Source organism: Macaca mulatta, chromosome 13, assembly GCF_049350105.2.
Source record: "Macaca mulatta isolate MMU2019108-1 chromosome 13, T2T-MMU8v2.0, whole genome shotgun sequence".
Classification (NCBI taxonomy): Eukaryota; Metazoa; Chordata; class Mammalia; order Primates; family Cercopithecidae; genus Macaca; species Macaca mulatta.
This window is the reverse complement of record NC_133418.1, coordinates 25389316-25408427: the sequence shown is the minus strand read 5'-3', so window position 1 is coordinate 25408427 and position 19112 is coordinate 25389316. Positions and strand designations below refer to the sequence as shown.

The 19112-nt window shown below is 39.7% G+C and overlaps 1 protein-coding gene across 2 annotated transcripts in view; it reads left to right on the top strand.

Annotated features, from left to right (window-relative positions):
* RPIA (ribose 5-phosphate isomerase A) overlaps positions 1–19112 on the top strand; it is a 53596-nt gene that overhangs the window by 17694 nt on the left and 16790 nt on the right. For both annotated transcript variants that reach the window (XR_013402382.1, NM_001258126.1), the window contains 1 exon segment: positions 17723–17782. Coding sequence is in view for 1 of the 2 variants with exons in the window: in NM_001258126.1 (NP_001245055.1) it covers positions 17723–17782 (60 nt within the window). In the remaining variant the exon portion in view is untranslated.

Genomic DNA, 19112 nt, shown 5'->3' with positions numbered 1-19112 from the left:
GGAGTGGTGAGGTGTGAGGACTGTTTGAGCTCAGTTTGAGACCAGCCTGGGCAACATAGTGAGACTCTATTTCTAAAAAAAGATTAAGAACAAAAATCTGTTTTAATGTTAATGGTTGTCAGTTGTGCCTGAATTCCAAAGGGAAGATGGTATAATGAGGCATATTTGACTCCCCTTTCCCATCATGACCTGAACTTGATTTTCAGGTTTTCTTTGGAACTCCCCTGACTGAGAGTAGGGGTCCATCAGTCAGTTGGGAGGCATAGAATTTTGTTTTTGGTTTACAATGTATATAGGGTAAAAAGTTACCCAGTATGCAGGTGTCTCAGGATCTGGAGAGAAATGATTGATTCTCTCCTGCATTTATGCTTCATCTGATAGGCAAGAAGGTTACAGTCAGCGAATGTTAGTGAAATGTTTGACAAATTCCAGCCTTGCAAGTGAGAGTTCATCTTTAATTTATAGGCCTGGTTTCTTTTACCTGTGTGTTCAACCTGCAGCCATCTTGAGCTGCTTTTAAAATTCTTTCAGATTTTCTTTTTCTGACAACTTTAGGTAATTGTAATTCGGAATGGATAAATGGAAGATGAACATTTGCTTATTCTTTACCCTGCTCTCACAGTTCATCCTCCCTCTCCTCTCCTAATTGTCCCAGTACAGTTACATTTTAGTTAGATTTTACTTGTTTTTTTACAGAATTGTAACTGCAAGAACCACACAGTGTTTTATGTATGATTACTTTTCCTTGCCTGCCCAATATTTTGTTTTCCCCAAAGTGGTGAAATCTGTTTTATCCAGCACAGTGGGCATCCCACTCCATCAATTTCATCTGCGTTGTGAAGGCTCTCTGTGTCGTCCAGGATGGTCAACTGCAAGCTGCTCTACTTGGCTGCACTCTTGGGGTCTCCCTTCACAGTCAGGAAATTTCCTTCTCTTTTGTCTTGTTTTGGATTGCCCTTGCTGCTGCTGCTGCTACTGCTGCTGCCTTTTTTTTTTTTTTTTTTTTTTTTTGAGACGGAGTCTCACTCTGTCGTCAGGCTGGAGTGCAGTGGTGCAATTTCGGCTGACTGCAACCTGCACCTCCCGGGTTTCAAGTGATTCTCTGCCTCAGCCTCCCAAGTAGCTGGGGCTACAGGCGCCTGCCACCACGTCCAGCTAATATTTTATTTTTAGTAGAGACGGGGTTTCACCATGTTGGCCAGGATAGTCTCGATCTCCTGACCTCATGATCCACCCGCCTCGGCCTCCCAAAGTGCTGGGATTACAGTCGTGAGCCACCATGCCCAGCCCTTCTTTCTTCTTCTTCCGTCTTCCTCCTTCTTCCTCCTTCTCCCTTCTTCTTCTTCTCCTTTCTTGTTCTTTCTTCTTCTTTCTTTTTTCTTCTTTGTTCTTTCTTTTTTTTTTAAGATGGTGTCTTGCTCTTGTCACCCAGGCTGGAGTGCAGTGGCGTGATCTCAGCTCACTGTAACCTCCGCCTCTTGGGTTCAAGCGATTCTCCTGCCTTAGCCTCCCGAGTAGCTGGGAGTACAGGTGCCCGCCACAATGACCAACTGATTTTTTTGTATTTTTAGTAGAGATGAGGTTTCACTATGTTGGCCATGACATTTTGGATGTCTGAATATATATATATATATATATATATATATATTTTTTTTTTTTTTTCAAGCTACGAGTAGGACTTTTTTTTTTTTTTTTTTCTCGAGACAGTGTCTTCTCACTGTCACCCATGCTGGAGTGCAGTGGTGCAATCTCGGTTCACTGCAGCCTTGACCCCTTGGCCTCTACCCATCCTCCCACCTCAGCCTCCTGAGTAGCTGGAATACAAATGTGTGCCTCCACACCTGGCTAAGAAAATATCTTTATGCGACTTTTCCTCAGTCAGTCATTTGACTCTGTAGAACACTATGTTAAATACTTTCTTAGGAATTTTGTAGGCATTTCTCTGTTGTCTTCTGGTTTTTAATTTGCTGTTGAGGAAGTAGATACCCTTCTGATTTGTGATCCTTTGTGTGAAGTCTGTTTTTAATTCTCAGAGGACTCACATAACCTTTTGTTTTCATGTTTTTCTCCAGCATTTTGAAAACACCATGATGTGTGTCTTGGTGTGGATCTATTTTCATCCAGTGTGCTGGGCACTTGCTGGGACAGCTCATCGTCTCTGCAGTTTTGGGAATATTTTCCCTATTATTTATTTCATTTTTCTTCCTGATGTTTTTTTCTGGTTCATCTTTCTGGGACCTTCTTGTGACTTTGGTGTTTGTGGACAGTCTTATTTTGTCCCTTTGCTTCACTTTTAGCTTTGTCTTTTTCTGACCCTTTTACTGAGCTTTCTTTGTTCTCATGTGTTTAGTTTTTAACTGCTCTTTTTTGTTTTCTGAAAATTTTTCTTAGTAGGATCTTGTTTTTGTTTTATGGTTCATTTTTTTTTTCTTCAATTTCTTCTTTGAGGATGTTAATGATTTTTGTTTAAGGGACTTCTTCTTGTACAAGTTTCCTCAGTTGTTTTTTCCAGTTCATGGGAGGTACACTTCACAGTAAAATTCACTCCTTTTAAATATAATTTTTAGTTTTGACAAGCACAGTCATGTAGCAACCAACACAATGAAAATATTGTTGGATTGTTTGATCTTTTGTTCCCTATCTGCTAATTTCTTGTTTTTGTTTTGTTTTTTTTGTTTGTTTTTGTTTGTTTTTTTTTTTTTAGACAGAGTCTCATTCTGACGTCCAGGATGGAGTGCAGTGGTACGATCTGGGCTCACTGCAACCTCCACCTCCTGGATTCAAGTGATTCTCTTGTCTCAGCCTCCAAGTAGATGGGAATACAGGCGCCTGCCACCATACCTGGCTAATTTTTTGTGTTTTTAGTAGAGACAGGGTTTCACCATGTTGGCCAGGCTGGTCCCAAACTCCTGGCCTCAACTGATCTGCCCGCCTTGGCCTCCCAAAGTGCTGGGATTACAGGTGTGAGCCACTGTACCTGGCCCCTGTCTGCTCCTTTGAAGAGTGCTGGGCTACCTGATTGTCAGCCAGCTCTCAGGATAAGGATTGTCTGTCAGGTCATTACATTGGGGAACTCTTGATGTCAGATCATTTGTCTTTCCTCTGGCTGGTCAGATGTCCTAGAGAAGGCTGCCCCATTTCTTTTTGGGAGGGGTATGCATGGCTACCCATGGCCTGGGAGTCAAGTAGGTAAAGAGGACGAGAAGATGTCTGTCAGTATTCTGGATGTAAACTTGCTTTTAATTCTCTTGTTTTCAATACAATACCTGTGGTAGATGAGAGAAAGTGCCTACAACATTTTGCAGCATCTCCTGAACCTGGGCATGAACATGTGACTTGTTTGTCAGCCACCAAGTTCTGGGATAGCTGCTGTGCAGCAGTAGCTCACCGATAGGGTACCCTTGTCCTCAAATGTGCTTGGCCACCCAGTCCTAAGACCAATGTTTGACCTTCTCTAGAGAATCAGCATGCTGTTTTGGGAGTATAGCGGGAGGATTAGAGGTATAACAAGTTTTAGATTAGCCTTTCAACCAGTCTTCTCTCTGTTTTACTCCTACTGTAACCACAATAGGTTCGTCACTTAATGCACACAGCAAATCAATACACAGAGACACTGGGTTGTAGCAGAGAAAGATTTAACCCTGGGGCCACCAATCAGGGATACAAGAGGAATCCTCAAATCCATCTCCCTGAGTAGTTGGGGGCTGAGGATTTTAAGGGTTTTGGAATGGGTTGAAGTGTGGAGATGATTGGAAAGAGTGCAGGTTGAAGTCAAGGGACAGGAGATGAAGAAACAGTATTCTCATGCTGATTTTGTACCTCTTAGGGGGGAAGAGGAGCTTCAAACTAGTTGATGTCAACTATTCAGCTGGAATTCAGGATCTGAAAAAATCATAAGCAATTCTTAAAAGCCTTATGATTCTAATTAATGTCAGAGATCCCATCTATAAGAACACTGGGGGATGCAATTAATTCTTAAAAGCCCATGACTCTAATGTCAGAAATTCTATCTATAGGAACAGTGAAGATACAAGTGATCAGTATCTAGAGCTACATGACTTTTGGTTACGAGGAAGTGGGCCAAAGTGCAGCCTGATTAATGCTTAATTTAACTATATTTTTGTTCAGAATTCATGTTAACCCTGTGAGGTTGGCTTCACATCCTGAAGTTGAAAATATCACTGCTTCCTGAAACTTTTGGGAGGTTCTGTGGTATTTTAGTTACTTCTTAGCTTTCTTTAGTACTGGCCTAGGTTTTTTGTTTCTTATTCCTGCATTTACCGTTGTCCATCAGTATTCCAGCTTTTAAAATTTGTTGCTATTTTCTCCTCTTTGGTGAGGTTTATGCCTTTAAGAAAAAAATCCTTTATTGTAGTTTCAGAGAGGTTTTGAGAAGGAGCTGTGAAAGAAAAATAAATCTTGGGCCCCCAAATCACTAAGCCAAGGGAAAAGTCAAGCTGGGAACTATGTCAGGCAAACCTGCCTCCCGTTTGCTTTCTAAATAAGATAGCTACAAAATTAAAAAGGTACATACCTCCCTCAAAATTTGCCTACAAGGAGATTCCTTGTGAACAAAAGACAGAACTCAAAGTAATCCCTCTGAGACTCACCTGAGACAAATCCATATCTGATTGCTTCCTCTACCCTATTGTTTATGTAAAAATGCAGATATTGAGCTAGACTAAATGGTGTATTCAGTGGATGGCGGCTGGAGAACTCAAAAGAATGCAGTCTTTTGTCTGTTATCTACTTGTGACCCAGAAGACCCCTTCACCACCTCAAGTTGTCCTGCCTTATCAGACTGAACCTAGGTACATCTGATACATATTGATTGATGTCTCATGTCTCCCTAAAATGTGTAAAAGCAAGCTGTACCCTGACCACCTTGAGGCACATGTCAGGACCTTCTGAGTTTCTGTCATAGGCACATCCTTAACCTTGGCAAAATAAACTTTCTACATTGATTGAGACTTGTCTCAGATACCTTTTGGTTTACAGAGCTGAGCTAAATGCAGGTGTTCAAACTGCCATCTTTACCTGGAAGTTTGATCCTGTGTTTTTAAGACAGCACTCTTCACCTAACTGTGTTTTATGGTGACAATTGATAACAGTGTATACAGACTGGAAAATGCTGGCCCATTCCAGTTAATTGGGTGGAGGAGTCATTGAGAATTCACAGGGCCTTTTAAAATTCACTTGTTCAGGTTACTTTTTGTCCCACTCAAACATAAACTTATTTTTGTGTTAAGTTTAGCCAGATACAGTCTCCGGAAATGGTTGAAAGGAAGTCAGAATATTTTGTGGGGGCCAAGAGAAAACTTCCCCTTTGCCCTCTGAAGATTCACTGAAAATTACTGACAAAAGGCATACAAATGTGTTTGATCATTGTTTTAATGTGGCACAAGTGCCTTCAGCATGAAGATCCAAAGATCAGAGGAAACTCTTCATTTTTATGCTTGGGTTCATCAAAGTATGAACAGCCGTGTAGAGATACGATTGGACAAAAAGGATATGATTTAATGCTAGTAGATACCAGCTGAGTTGAGAAACCCAGCAAGACCCTCGGTTTAGATCCTTCCCGATCTCTGCAGCACTCCTTCCTTCTTGGTATGGGGCAGGGCCGTCTTTGGAATGGGGGTCTTATGACCTACAGTCAAACAAAGATAGGTGAGATAATTTCTTTATGTCCAGTTTTGGCATAGAAAGATGAGGGAGGGAGGAGGTTAGAGTAATATTGTTAAATTTTGTGAACCCCCAAAATGTGAGATAAGTCTCAGATAATTTAGAAAGTTTATATTGCCAAAGTTTAGGACACATGCCTGTGATACACTTCCGGAGGTCCTGATGACATGTGCCCAAGGTGGTCAGAGCACAGTTTGGTTTTATACATTTTAGGGAGACATGAGCCATCAGTCAACATATGCAAGATGAACATTGGTTTGGTCTGGAAAGGCGGGACAACTCGAAGCAAAGGCGGGAAGACTTGAAGCAGGGAGGGAGCTTCCAGGTCATAGGCAGGTAAGAGACAAATGGTTGCATTCTTTTGAGTTTCTGATTAGCCTTTCCAAAAGAGGCAATCACATATGCATTTATCTCAGTGAGCAGAGGGGTGACTCAATCAAATGAGAGGCAGGTTTGCCCTAAGCATTTCCCAGCTTGAGTGACTTTGGGGCCCCAGATTTATTTTCCTTTCACATTTCCCCACTTTCTTTTAAAAAATCTTTTGGAGAAAGCATTTTAGAAGAAAATGAGTTTCTGGTTTCAGGTTTCTTCTGATCTCTCTTGGCTGGGATTGTTTATTCCTAGACAGGTAGGTCCTGAGTTTTTAGGAAAGTTCATTTTTAGCAGGTCGTGAAGTCTCATGTCCTATGAAGAGTAAATAGGGGGAGGAAGGGAGAAAAGCAACAACAAACAAAAGAACAATCCTGGAAAACTGATGTAGGCCACATTGCTCTAAAGTCCATACATTAGTAGACAGGTATGAAAGTGGCTTATGTATGTAAATAGGTTGCTGTTGTTTTCTTCTAAAGTTTAAGTTGTCTAGCTTCAGTTTGCAGGGCTTTATGAAAGCACAGTTCAGTTTTCAGTGACTCTAAATATGGAACAGTGGGGAAAAAAGAAGGGGGAAAAAAAAAAGCCTGAAGACATTATTTTGTAGGGTTGTAGCCAAGGAAAATTAGAATTTGGTTCAAGTTGTAGAAAATAGTAAAATTGAAAAAATGTAGGCAAGACTGGAATGTAACAACAGGTGTGCTGTAGTTTTTGAAACAATTTTTCTCTAGTTTCCCATTTTTACTAAAGACAAATCATGGTAGGACTGATTTGCATTATTTTACTTGGCCTTATTATTTGTATACAGTGCAGCAAGAATGATAATTACTTTTTTTACATAGGCTTTTAAATTGGCTTTAATGGAACTTTGTTCCATAGAAGGAATCTCAGATAAGACTCCTTTTTTTGAGCCGAGCCCATCCATTGTGGATTTGTACCATCAAATACCTATGAGCTGGGTGAATTCCTTTCCTCTTGAGGTTCCAAGATAAACTTGGGCCTCCTGGGCCTGTCAGAAAGTGACATTCTTTACTTACCACAGGTCAGGAACCCTGTACTGGGACTGTGTAGACAAAGGTATAAGTTTTTCCAACGGCCTTTTATTGACTCCATAAGTCAGTTTGATTTCTTTATGGAAGACACACCATTCAGGTTAAAGTGTTGGTAAAATAAGCAGTTTATTTAATTGTGCCCCATTACAAATACAGATTCTTATTGCACTTATGCAAATAACTGTATTGTCATAAGGTAAGAGGAGTCACCAATACTCCCCAAATTTTGTAGAAATCAGGTAGAGAAAAACAGGTATGCCCCAAATTTGGTTCATAACAGTATACTTTACTAAATTGTTAAAAGCTTAAAAGAAGTTTTTGACTCTGAAAAATAAAAGGATCAGCAACGTCTTAAGCAAAACGTTAAAAAGATTACTTCAGACTTCTATTAGTTTAGTCCATGCAGTTAATTCCTGTTCTGCTTGATATTCATGAATATTTCAGCTCTCTGAGTCCTGAAAGTTTTTTCTTTATTCTGATGTTACAATCTCCAAAGTTATGAGAAACTTCTATTCAAGAGCACCTGTTAAGAGTTTTATAGCTCATTATAAAGCCACCTTCTAAAGAGTACTAAACAAGACAACAGTTGTCATAGATGACAAAAAGTTTTAGGGCAGCCATAGTCAAAGACACAATTGAGAAGGAAATTTGTTACCTCTGTGGCACATAGTAATTTAACATAACAATTATAATTATTACTGATAACATATATTAAGTCATATCAGAATTATAGGAGTTTCCCATAATTTTGGAACACATACTAATAACATTTATACAAATACAGCCCAGAGAAAAGCAAACACTATTTCATAAATGACAATGCTTCCTGTATAATTTTTATACCAAATAAGCCAAATTATGTCATTGGATTTTAGGGAACCTGGTATCTTAAAGATTTAATTAGGTCAGAAAAAGACATAATTTATAATTTGATTTTGGAAATATTGTCAAATATCAAACGTTTAAAACACTTGATATCACAAAAGAGGATCACAGGTCATTGTAAAATAAGTCATTCATTTAACCAAAGTGATAACCTAAGGATTTAAAAAAAAAAAAAAAAAAGTTAAAAACCTTTATTTTTTAAAAGAGGAAACTTAATTTTCCAAACAATAAGCCCTAATAAAAACATGAAGCTAATTAGTTTTCCAAAATTTATAAACAATTTATAACATTTTAATCTTGAACATAAGATATTACTTCCATAAGCCTTTTATAAACTTTATAACCTTTATTAAGGAGTCGGTTAATGCCTCAAGATAACCTTGCTCATCTGACACAGGTGCCCATATGCTGGTCTTGCATCAGTGTGCTTTTGACATTAATGATTTATTTATAGTGAAACTGAACTTATTTTATCTCTCAGAATTGGCTCTGACAATCTCACACACCCACCTCTTCCATGATAGTCCCTTGGCCTTGAGGAGTTGAATAGCTTTAATTTCTGGCCTGTGTCTCAGTAATGAAGTTTATTTTGATTGACATCTTATATGGGATCTGATGATGAGGCTTTAATTGCTGTCAGTATTTAAGATTTCACAAGACTTGGTATCCTTTTCAGACTCAGGAGTCAAAGCCCTGTAACTTAATATTACAAGAACTTTAAAAGCACATACAAAAAGATACATGGATGTAATAACCTTAATTAAAAAAAAAATTAGTCTCAGTTTTTTTCCTAAGCAAACCAAAACTTAATGCCATAGGAATTATTTCCATAAAACGTAAAATCTGTTAGGCCAGTTACAGAATATTATGTTGGAAGAAAACATTTCCTTTAGACCTTTAAGAAATTATTGTTAGCATCAGGCCACAACAAATAGAACTTGAGGGGAAAAAAACTTATATGAGCTGAAAATGAGTTGGAGAGCATTACTTTGCTCCTTTTAAAAGGGGAGAGAAAACTGAAAATGGTGAGATGCAATAAATGTCAAACTTCTAAAACAAAATTTAAAAAATTTAAATTATTTTAAAATACGTTATTAAATATATTTTAAAATACGTTATTAAATATATTTTAAATATATATTATTTAAATATATAGAAATATATTTAATAGTTATGAGATACCATCTCACACTGGTTAGAATGGCTATCATTAAAAAGTCAGGAAACAACAGATGCTAGAGAGGATGTGGAGAAATAGGAACGCTTTTACATTGTTGGTAGGAGTGTAAATTAGTCCAACCATTGTGGAAGACAGTGTGGCAATTCCTCAAGGATCTAGAACCAGAAATGCCATTTCACCCTGCAATCCCATTACTGGGAATATACCCCAAGGATTATAAATCATTGTACTATAAAGACACATTCTCATGTATGTTTATTGCAGCACTATTCACAGTAGCAAAGACTTGGAACCAACCCAAATGCCCATCAATGATAGACTGGATGAAGAAAATGTGGCACATATACACCATGGAATACTATGCAGCCATAAAAAAGGATGAGTTCATGTCCTTTGCACGGACATGGATGAAGCTGGAAACCATCATTCTTAGCGAACTAACACAAGAACAGAAAACCAAACACTGCTTGTTCTCATTCGTAAGTGGGAGTTGAACAATGAAAACACATGGACACAGGGAGAGGAACATCACACACTGGGGCCTGTCAGTGGGTGAGGGGCTAGGAGAGAAATAGCATTAGGAGAAATAGCCGATGTAGATGATGGGTTGATGGGTGCAGCAAACCACCATGCCATGTATATACCTATGTAACAAACCTGCACGTTCCGCACATGTATTCCAGAGCTTTAAGTATAATAAAAAAAGAAAAACATTTAATAATTACACTTTAATATACATAAATTTATTAATTTTATTAATGTAATTATATTTTATAAATATATTAATTATATTAATATAATTGTATTTTAATATAATTAGTATAACTAATATATAATACAACATATTAGTATATTTTATTACTATAATTAATATATGTTAATATATAATAGATATGTTTTTTATATCTATTATATATATATACACACACACACACACATGCACATGTATGTTTATTGCAGCACTATTCACAATAGCAAAGACTTGGAACCAGCCCAAATGCCCATCGGTGATAGACTGGATAAAGGAAATGCGGTGCATATACACCATGGAATGCAGCCATAAGAAAGGATGAGTTCATATAATATATATTATGTAATTATAATTATGTATTGAAACATGATTATGTATTAATAACATTAAATATATCTTTACATATATTTATTTTAAAGCATAATTAAAATCTCTAATTATTAAGAGTAAATCCCTTAAGAAATCAATCCCTTACTGTTCTAATAAATTCTTTAGTATATAAATGGCTTTTTAAAATAGCAAACCCAATCTCCAGAAAGACCATTATCATTTCCCTTTATTTATAGACAGCTTGATCATGTAAAAAAAATTTTTTTTAATCCTTTTATTGTGCCTTAGACTCCTCATGACATGCTTGGACTTTCTGGTTTGTCCTGAACATACCTCTTTCTTAAACAACCAGTCATATTATTCTAGGTCCAAATTAATCATACAAGATTTTTTCTCATATAAAAGTATTTCTCTTTAAGCTTTTTCACCAAAAAAAACCCCTTTATTTCTATAGCTTTCTTTGCATCTCTCTTATTTTGTGGTTTCTTTTACCTTGTTTTATACATAACCTTTAAAAAAGCTTTGAATCAGACAAAAAGTGTTCACCTTTTTAAGGGCACTTTTTTTAGAAAGAATGTTTTCCTACAATATATTTTTATTGGAAAATATCCAAATAATGAAATATCTATAATTTAATATAACTTTTGATTCTAAATTATGACAAGTTTGTATACAAGTATTTGTCGCATTACATTGACTTAATTGTTTATCTAGATTATGAAAAGTTTGGTAGTCATTAAAGTTATAAAACTCTCCATTGCAAAATTCTGAGACAGTGAAGAAGATAGGACCTAACTGACTCTATCTTGCTTCTACCTTTATGCTGTCCTTGTTCATTACTGGTCTTTGGGAGGAATTTAGTTTGTAATTTAGCTTTGAAACAAAGACAATAACAGTTCTTTGTCTGGTCTGCCATTATACAAGCCATGGTCAAATCCTTTCTGTACTGTACAAAGTAATCTCTGGTACCCCACAGCCAAAGAGTTCAGGTCACGCAATACAGGAAAACAGAGCTTTAGACCTAAGAAGAATCTGCACATGACTCTTGAAACTCCACAGGGAAAACAGAACACCCCAACTGTGGTGAGTGGCACCTTTGTTCTGAATTCTTTAAAGGAGTTCAAGTCATTATAAACATCTAGACTTTTTTTGGTACTGCAGATGGCAAAGGGGGAAGGAGAAGTATAGAGTGGAAGAAAAGTAAACGAAAGAACTTTTTTTTTTTTTTTTTTTTTTTTTTTTTTAAAGACAGGAAGCAAACACAGAAACCAAGTGCATAGTTTTTTTGTTTGTTTGTTTTTCCCTCTTTTGCAGCTGCGAGGAACTTTAGCCAAAGTAGAAAGGGTTTGTTACTGATAATTTGGAATTCTTACTTGGATTTGATCAAGTCAGGTAGAGTTGGTCAAATCTGTTGGGAGAAGACTGCAACAAACAACAACAAAAACGCTGGCAGTATGAACACTGAGTGCTCTAATGGTAAGGAGAAATTAAAACCAACTGGTTGTTAAACTTTAGACAAGATAAAACTTCAATTCAACTACTTACCTAGGGATGGGTTTCAGGCTAAAGACTGCTTTCTACTGCCCTAGAAGCAGGAGGAAAAAAAACAAAAAAACTTGAACTCATATTCCCTGCTGGGAGCGAGGTCAAACTCCATAAAGGAGTTACCTGCCTTCCATCATCATGGAAACAGGAAATCTTGCCTGCCTTGCCTTCCTTGCTGGAAGCAAGTAAAACTCCAAAAAAAAAAAAAAAAAAAAAAGAGGGGTGAGTTGTACAGCAAAACAAACTTTAGATTTTTGACCAGATTTGGGGAGATCAGGGATTCTCGGGAGGGTGTGCTCCCAGACCTCAGCAAATTGTCCTGTTGGTTTGAGCCATAAAATTAGCTCATGCTGGTCCCAGGCACTGATAGGAGATTTGTCAAAGGTCAGGGGCACCTCCACTCAGAATCCTCTGTGGTTACCAAAATGTCAACCCTGAAAATCTGAGACAGGTTTCAGTTAATTTAGAAAGTTTATATTGCCAAAGTTGAGGGCACGTGGTTGTGACACGCCTCAGGAGGTCCTGATGACATGTGGCCAAGGTGGTCAGAGCACAGTTTGGTTTTGTATATTTTAGGGAGACATGAGGTGTTAATCAGTATATGCAAGATGAACATTGGTTTGGTCTGGAAAGGTGGGACAACTCAAGCAAAGGCGGGAGGACTTGAAGCCGGAAGGGGGCTTCCAGCTTATAGTATATAAGAGACACATGGTTGCATTCTTTTGAGCATCTAATTAGCCTTTCCAAAGGAGGCAATCAGATATGCATTTATCACAGTGAGCGGAGGGATGACTTTGAATAGAATGGGAGGCAGGTTTGCCCTAAGCAGTTCCCAGCTGGAGTGGTTATGGGGCCTCAAGATTTATTTTCCTTTCACAGTTTTATGTGTGGCTTTGGGGAAAGGGAAAAGGAAAGTGGTTGTGGTTTCTGTGACCTGCCTTGGGGAGGAGGGATTCTAGTTTCTATGGCTATCCTCAGGGGAGCATGAGGGGCCAGAGTCAGGAGGGCAGAATAAATTGAAAGGAACTTTTGCTTCTGAAGATATTTCTTTCTTTTTTCTTTCTTTTCTTTCTTTCTTTTTTTGTTTTATTTTGTTTTGTTTTTTTTGAAACAGAGTCTCACTCTGTCACCCACGCTGGAGTGCAGTGGTGTGATCTTGGCTCACTTCAACCTCCACCTCCCAGGTTCAAGTGATTCTTGTGCTTCAGCCTCCCTAGTAGATGAGATTACAAACATACGGCACCACACCCAGCTAATTTTTTTGTATTTTTAGTAGTAGAGATGGGATTTCACCATGTTGGCCAGGCTGATCTCGAACTCCCAACCTCAGGTGATCCACCCACCTGGGCCTCCCAAAGTGCTGGGATTATAGGAGTGAACCACCATGCCCGGCAGCTCCTGAGGATGTTTCTGAGGCCTTTATTTTGGGGTATCCTGAGCCCCAACAGTTTCATGCCCTACTTTTTAAATAAGTAAACCTGTAGGGATTTAAATGATTTTGGTGGATTTGGTGGATTAAAATTAAAGGCCTTTAATTTTAAAGATAGAAGGTAAAGAAGAAGGTAAAGCACTTGAAAGCCAGAACTGGTTTAAACCAAAAACAGCGTTTATTGCTCACTCTGTCTTCGGTTCTACCTTGATTGGGTAGTAGAAGGGAAAATGTTTACGCTTCTACAATGTAAGCACCACAAAACCTGAAAACCACATTTTGTGAAATAATAGAACTACATTTTCAGGTTTTATTGTCAAATTAAGGGAAAACAGAAGTACCGTTAGCCTGCCAAGTGCCACTGTCCCTAATCACAAGAGACCTTTAGAGGTACCAGCTGTGGGGTTTGCTTCTTGTCTTTCTTCAGAATCACAAGCTAATCATTAGCTTTTCTGCTCCTTGCACTTTCCCGAGCTCTGGCCAGAAGTGCAGGCAGGGGTGTTTACATGCTCCAGAAACCTTTTTCCTTGCCTGTTAGAAGCTTCTGGTGTCTAGCAGTTGCAAATCTCAGTGGAGCACCAGAGGCTGCATATGCTCACTGAGCCAGTAGTGGGTCAAAACCCTCATGCTGTTTGTTAAACTCCATGCATCAGTTTGCCAAGGCTGCCATAACAGGGTTCTACAGACTGAGTAGCTTAAAAAAACCCAGAAATGTATTGTCTGAGAGTTCTGGAGGCTAGAACTCCGAGATGCAGGTGTTGGCAGAATTGGTTCTCTGAGACTGTGAAGGAGAATCTGTTCTGTGCCTTCCTCCTAACTCTCTCGGTGGGTTGCTGATATCCTTTGGTGTTCCTTGGCTTGTAGGTCCATCCCCCTGATCTCTGCCTGCATGTTCACATGTTGTTCTCGCTGTGGGCCTATTTGTTTCTGTGTCAAAATTTCCGCTTTTAATAAGGACACCAGTTACATTGATTTAGAGCTTACTCCAATGGCCTCATTTGAATTTGATTACCTCTCTAAAGATCCTGTCTCCATAAAACGTCCCATTCTGAAGTACTTCAGTTGTCCATTTTAACAAACTGGCAGAATTTCTGAGACCCGTGTTGTGAATTGGGGCACAGAACTGTTTTAAGGGAGTACAGATGTTCCTCTTGTGTTGTTGCTTATTGTCTGTTGGGGAAAATGGGAGAGTCTCAGGGCTTGCAGAGGTTGAGGGTGGAGTGTGGGGGTATGCAGGGGAATCACAGAGGGCCTCCCAGCTGCAGATATAGACAGTGCTTACCAACCAGGCCGTTTTCATGTGCCAGGCTTTGGTCAGATACTAGGCTGGGTGGCCGGTGGTTGTGGTGAGGAGGCGTAGCTCAGTTGGTTGTGGTGATCATTTAAGGCAAGCTTGTCCAACCTGTGGCCCAAGATGGCTTTGAATGTGGTCCAACACAAGTTCATAAACTTTCTTAAAACATTGAGTTGTTTTGTGATTTTTTTTTTTTTAAGCTCATCAGCTATTGGTAGTGTTAGTGTATTTTATGTGTGGCCCAAGACAATTCTTCCAGTGTGATCCAGGGAAACCAAAAGGCTGGACACCCCTGATTTAAGGTATATACATTTATATAAGACTATAGAGGCCCTTGTGCATGGAGAGAGTGTGTTACTATCTTCAGTGTCTGGTGTGGTGCCTGGCACTCCACAAATGTTCAAAGAATTAATGCTACATTCACGTATGCAATATTTTATAAGTATATGGTAGAGAAGCAGTGGAGATAATGTGCCTTTTAGGGGAAGGAGAGCCAACTCCTTGTCTAGGACACGACACCTATTTTTAAAATGTCTTTATCAGTTAGCAGTGTGGTTTTTGTTTGTTTGTTTTGTTTTTGAGACAGAGTATTGCTCTGTCGCCCAGGCTGGAGTGCATTGGCACTATCTCGGCTCACTGCCACCCTCCACCTCCTGGTCTCAGGTGATCCTCCTGCCTCAGCCTCCTGAGTAGCTGGGATTACAGGTACACACCATGATGCCCAGCTAATTTTTGTATTTTTAGTAGAGACGGGGTTTCACCATGTTGGTCAGGCTGGTCTTGAACTCCTGGCCTCAACTGATCCACCTACCTTGGCCTCCGAAGGTGCTGGGATTACAGGCATGAGCCACCGTGCATGGCTGTTAGCGAAGCGATGTGTTAATGATTGGTTTAATACCCCGTGTGTGTGTGTGTGTGTATGTATGCGCGCTTGCGTGCGTGTGTGTGTGTGAGGGAGAGAGAGGAGCGTGCCACTCTGCAGCCTTACCCCTGCCCTCCTTCTGCAGCATTCTTTATAAACTAATTTCAGAGGTGTCATGTCATCACCTCCGCTTTGTGCCATTGGTCACTCACACAGACCAGTTCTGGGACAGTGGGAAGTGATGACCCAAAGGGATGAATATCAGGAGGTGAGGATTATTGGGGCCATCTAAGAGGTCACTTTCCAATGTTTTTATAGTCTCAGATCTGAAGTTAGGATGGTTTCTCTAATACTACTTTTACTTTTTTGAACTTTAAAGTTCAGGGGTACATGTGCAGGTTTGTTATATAGGTAAACTCGTGTCGTGGGGGTTTGTTGTACAGATTATTTTGTCACGGAGATATTAAGCCTAGTACCCATTAGTTATTTTCCCTGATCCTCTCCTTCCTCCCACCCTCCACCCTCTGTCCTTCAGTCAGCCCCAGTGTGTATTGTTGCGCTGTATTGGCTCCCACTTACAAGTGAGAACATGTGGTATTTGGTTTTCTGTTCCTGCGCTAGTTTGCTAAGGATAATGGCCTCTGGCTCCATCCATGTTCCTGAAAAGGACATGATCTCTCTTTCTTTTTGTTTTTAATGACAGCATAGTTCTAATAGTACTTTTGGAGAAATCTAAGAATTAAGAAATAATCTAGCAATACTATTTTTGCTGTTTTCCTTTACAGTATATATTTCTCTTTAGTAAGTACAAAATCATAAGTGTGTTTTTGAACTTGCTTATTCAGCCAGCATTTTATTTTAGCTTTTTATTATGGAAAATTTCAAAGTTTAGAAAGGAGGGAGAACTATAAAATTAACTTCCATGTACTCAGCACCCAGTTTCAATAATTATCAATTCACAGCCAATCCTGTTTCATCCATACCTAAATATCCCCCGACTCTTGTTATTTAGAAACAAATTCCAGGCATAATATTATTTCATTGTATATATTTCATATGTCTCTCTGAAAAATAGGGAGTCTTTTAAACATCACAATACTAAAAAAAAAAAAAAAGCAATAATTTCTAATAACATCAATACTTTTTAATAACATCATATCTGGGGTTCAGAGTTTTTTTATTGTCTTATCCTTTAAAAATATATTTTTTAGTTTGTTTGAATTTGGCTCCAACATTACAATTTTCAAGATCTTTATGTTTTAGTCTTAGAGTCTTAGGATTTTAGATTAGAAAGTTGACTTTGGTCATTTCATCTGTCCCTACCTTTTTATAGATGAGAAAAATTGCCAAGGGTCACAGAGCTGGCTCATTTAAGATTGGAACCTGGACCTTCTGATTCTTAATCTCAGGTGCTTTTTGTTTTAAGAAACGTTTGGTTTCTGTGCATTATAAACAATGACATGAACATAAACCCACATCGCTAGGACTTGGACATTCAAACATGAAGTTTTGAGGTTTCTTTATTCCAGCTACGAATCCTGCTCAGAGCCATGTGTTGGCTGTAACCAGTGTTCTCCCCTTGTGTCACCTTTTTAAAAAGATTAGCTCTGAAGCATGACTATAAAGTCAGTGGTGCTGACTTTTTCACAAACATCCTAAATCTCTCCCAGTCTAGTGTGCTAAATTTGCTGATTTCCTCACTTAGTCTTTTTGGTTTCTGGCATTTTTAAGTGTATATTTTCTGTTTCTCATATTTACTTAACGGTGTGGGCTGGAAATCACTCCGTGTCCTTTCATAGTGATCTTCCTCAGTCTGTTTTTATACCATTGGATTGTTTTAAAAGCTTTTCTAAAATGTTATGGATTTGGTTCTACGTTAGGAACTTTTTGTCGCACTTGTTTTGCCAGAAGCTTTAGGATGCCATGGCATTCTCTTTCGTCACAAGTCCCTGATGAGGAGCTCTTAGCTTCGCATTGGAACAGGGTCTTTGCTGCACTGAGGAGGAACTCTTAGCTTCGCATTGGAACAGGGTCTTTGCTGCCCTGAGGAGGAGCTCTTAGCTTAGCATTGGAACAGGGTCTTTGCTGCACTGAGGAGGAGCTCTTAGCTTCGCATTGGAACAGGGTCTTTGCTGCGCTGTTTGCCTTTGTCCAGCTCCCAGGTTGGATCAGCAGTTAGTTTTGCCATCCATGGGGCTAGATCTCCTACCTCTTGGAGGGCCATGCTGGGCTTTGGGAGTGAGCTTGGGCAGGACTTGGGACACTTAAATCCAGAAGAATTCTGAGAATCCTTGCCATGAACTCAGGTAAATGTTTGTGGTTGCTCTTCCCTGTCCCCCGCAGGCCCGCCAGCTCATCCTGCAGTATGGCTTGACCCTCAGTGACCTGGATCGACACCCAGAGGTAAGATTGCCACTCAGAGGCAGACCACTGAGTATTTCTCTCTGCTTTTTTGTGGCTGTCACTTGTTCGTGAGCTCCAGATATCTTATCAAATCTAGGGAAGATGTCAGTTAGTTGTACCAAGTTTTCTCCTGGGACCTTGAGTATTAATTTTGGCTGAGGTCACAAGTGCCGAGGTGGTTCCTTTCCACCACGTTCCTTGTGGTTTAACCCCGAGGGCTCAGTGTGAATGTAGTGAAGGGAAGTGGGCAAGCCCAGGGCTGCATCCTAGGGCTTCCTGAGGTCTTTGTGCAGAGATATAAGAGTGAGCCAGCTGATGGAGCTTGCCACTAAGTAGAAATAAGGAAGAATCATCTGAGGCAGCCATGGACATTTGAAAACATTAAAATTAAGTTTTGTGGTAAAGACTAACACGGGGCAGTCCAGGGGAGACTGACGTTGATGAGGGTGAGCAGCATCACACACCGTAGCTGGCATTTTTTGAGTCATTATTATGTACCAGCTTTTGTGCTGAGTGCTGTACCTGTATTAAACTTTCATCTCCAGTATTCGTGAAGATAGGATACCATAATTTTCCCATTTTATAGATGTGAAAAAGGCACAGAGAGGGTAAGTCATATGGCTAATGCCACAGTTTTTAAGTGGCAGAATCAGAATTTGAACTCAGGCACATCTATTCTAGACTAATGCTAGTTTGAGGTTTTTGGGAAGAGGTAAAGTTTGAATTGCGCTCTAAAGGCCAGGTGGCAAGGGCAGGAGAGAACATTCCAGAGGGTGGTAGATGGGAACCACAGGAACAGCTCCACATGGGCAAATGGACACTGCTCAGACTGGCTGGGGTGATAGGACAGAGTGAGTGTACTGCGTTGGTGCATAGTGGGGAGAGGGAAAGCAAAGCTGGATAGGAAAAGTGGGGTGGTTTTGAGGCACCTGGAAAACCAGGCGGGGGGTTGAGACTTGATGGTGATCTAGTAGCCCATGTTTCTGTCATACACATGGGCCTCACAGGGGTTAGTAAGAACTATGGGAAGGACTTGGAGATTTCCGTGGGCAGAGCCAGGGGCACAGGCTGATCATGTGTTCAGCAGCTGTGAAGAGAGTGGTTTGGGCTGAAGGTGGGCCTGGAGCCCAGACAGAAAAAGTTGCCACTTTCCATACCCCTGAGAATTGCCACAGTGCAGCCTGACTCGGGTTAGTGCAGGCTTGCGGAGAGCAGTGCTGACTGTAACTTCAGACAAAGGCTGGAGTCTGTAAAATCCTGGAAGCAAGCATGACCCATATGGACCTGTATTTTTTATACCTGTGCCATGCCAGCCATGCCAGGCAACTTA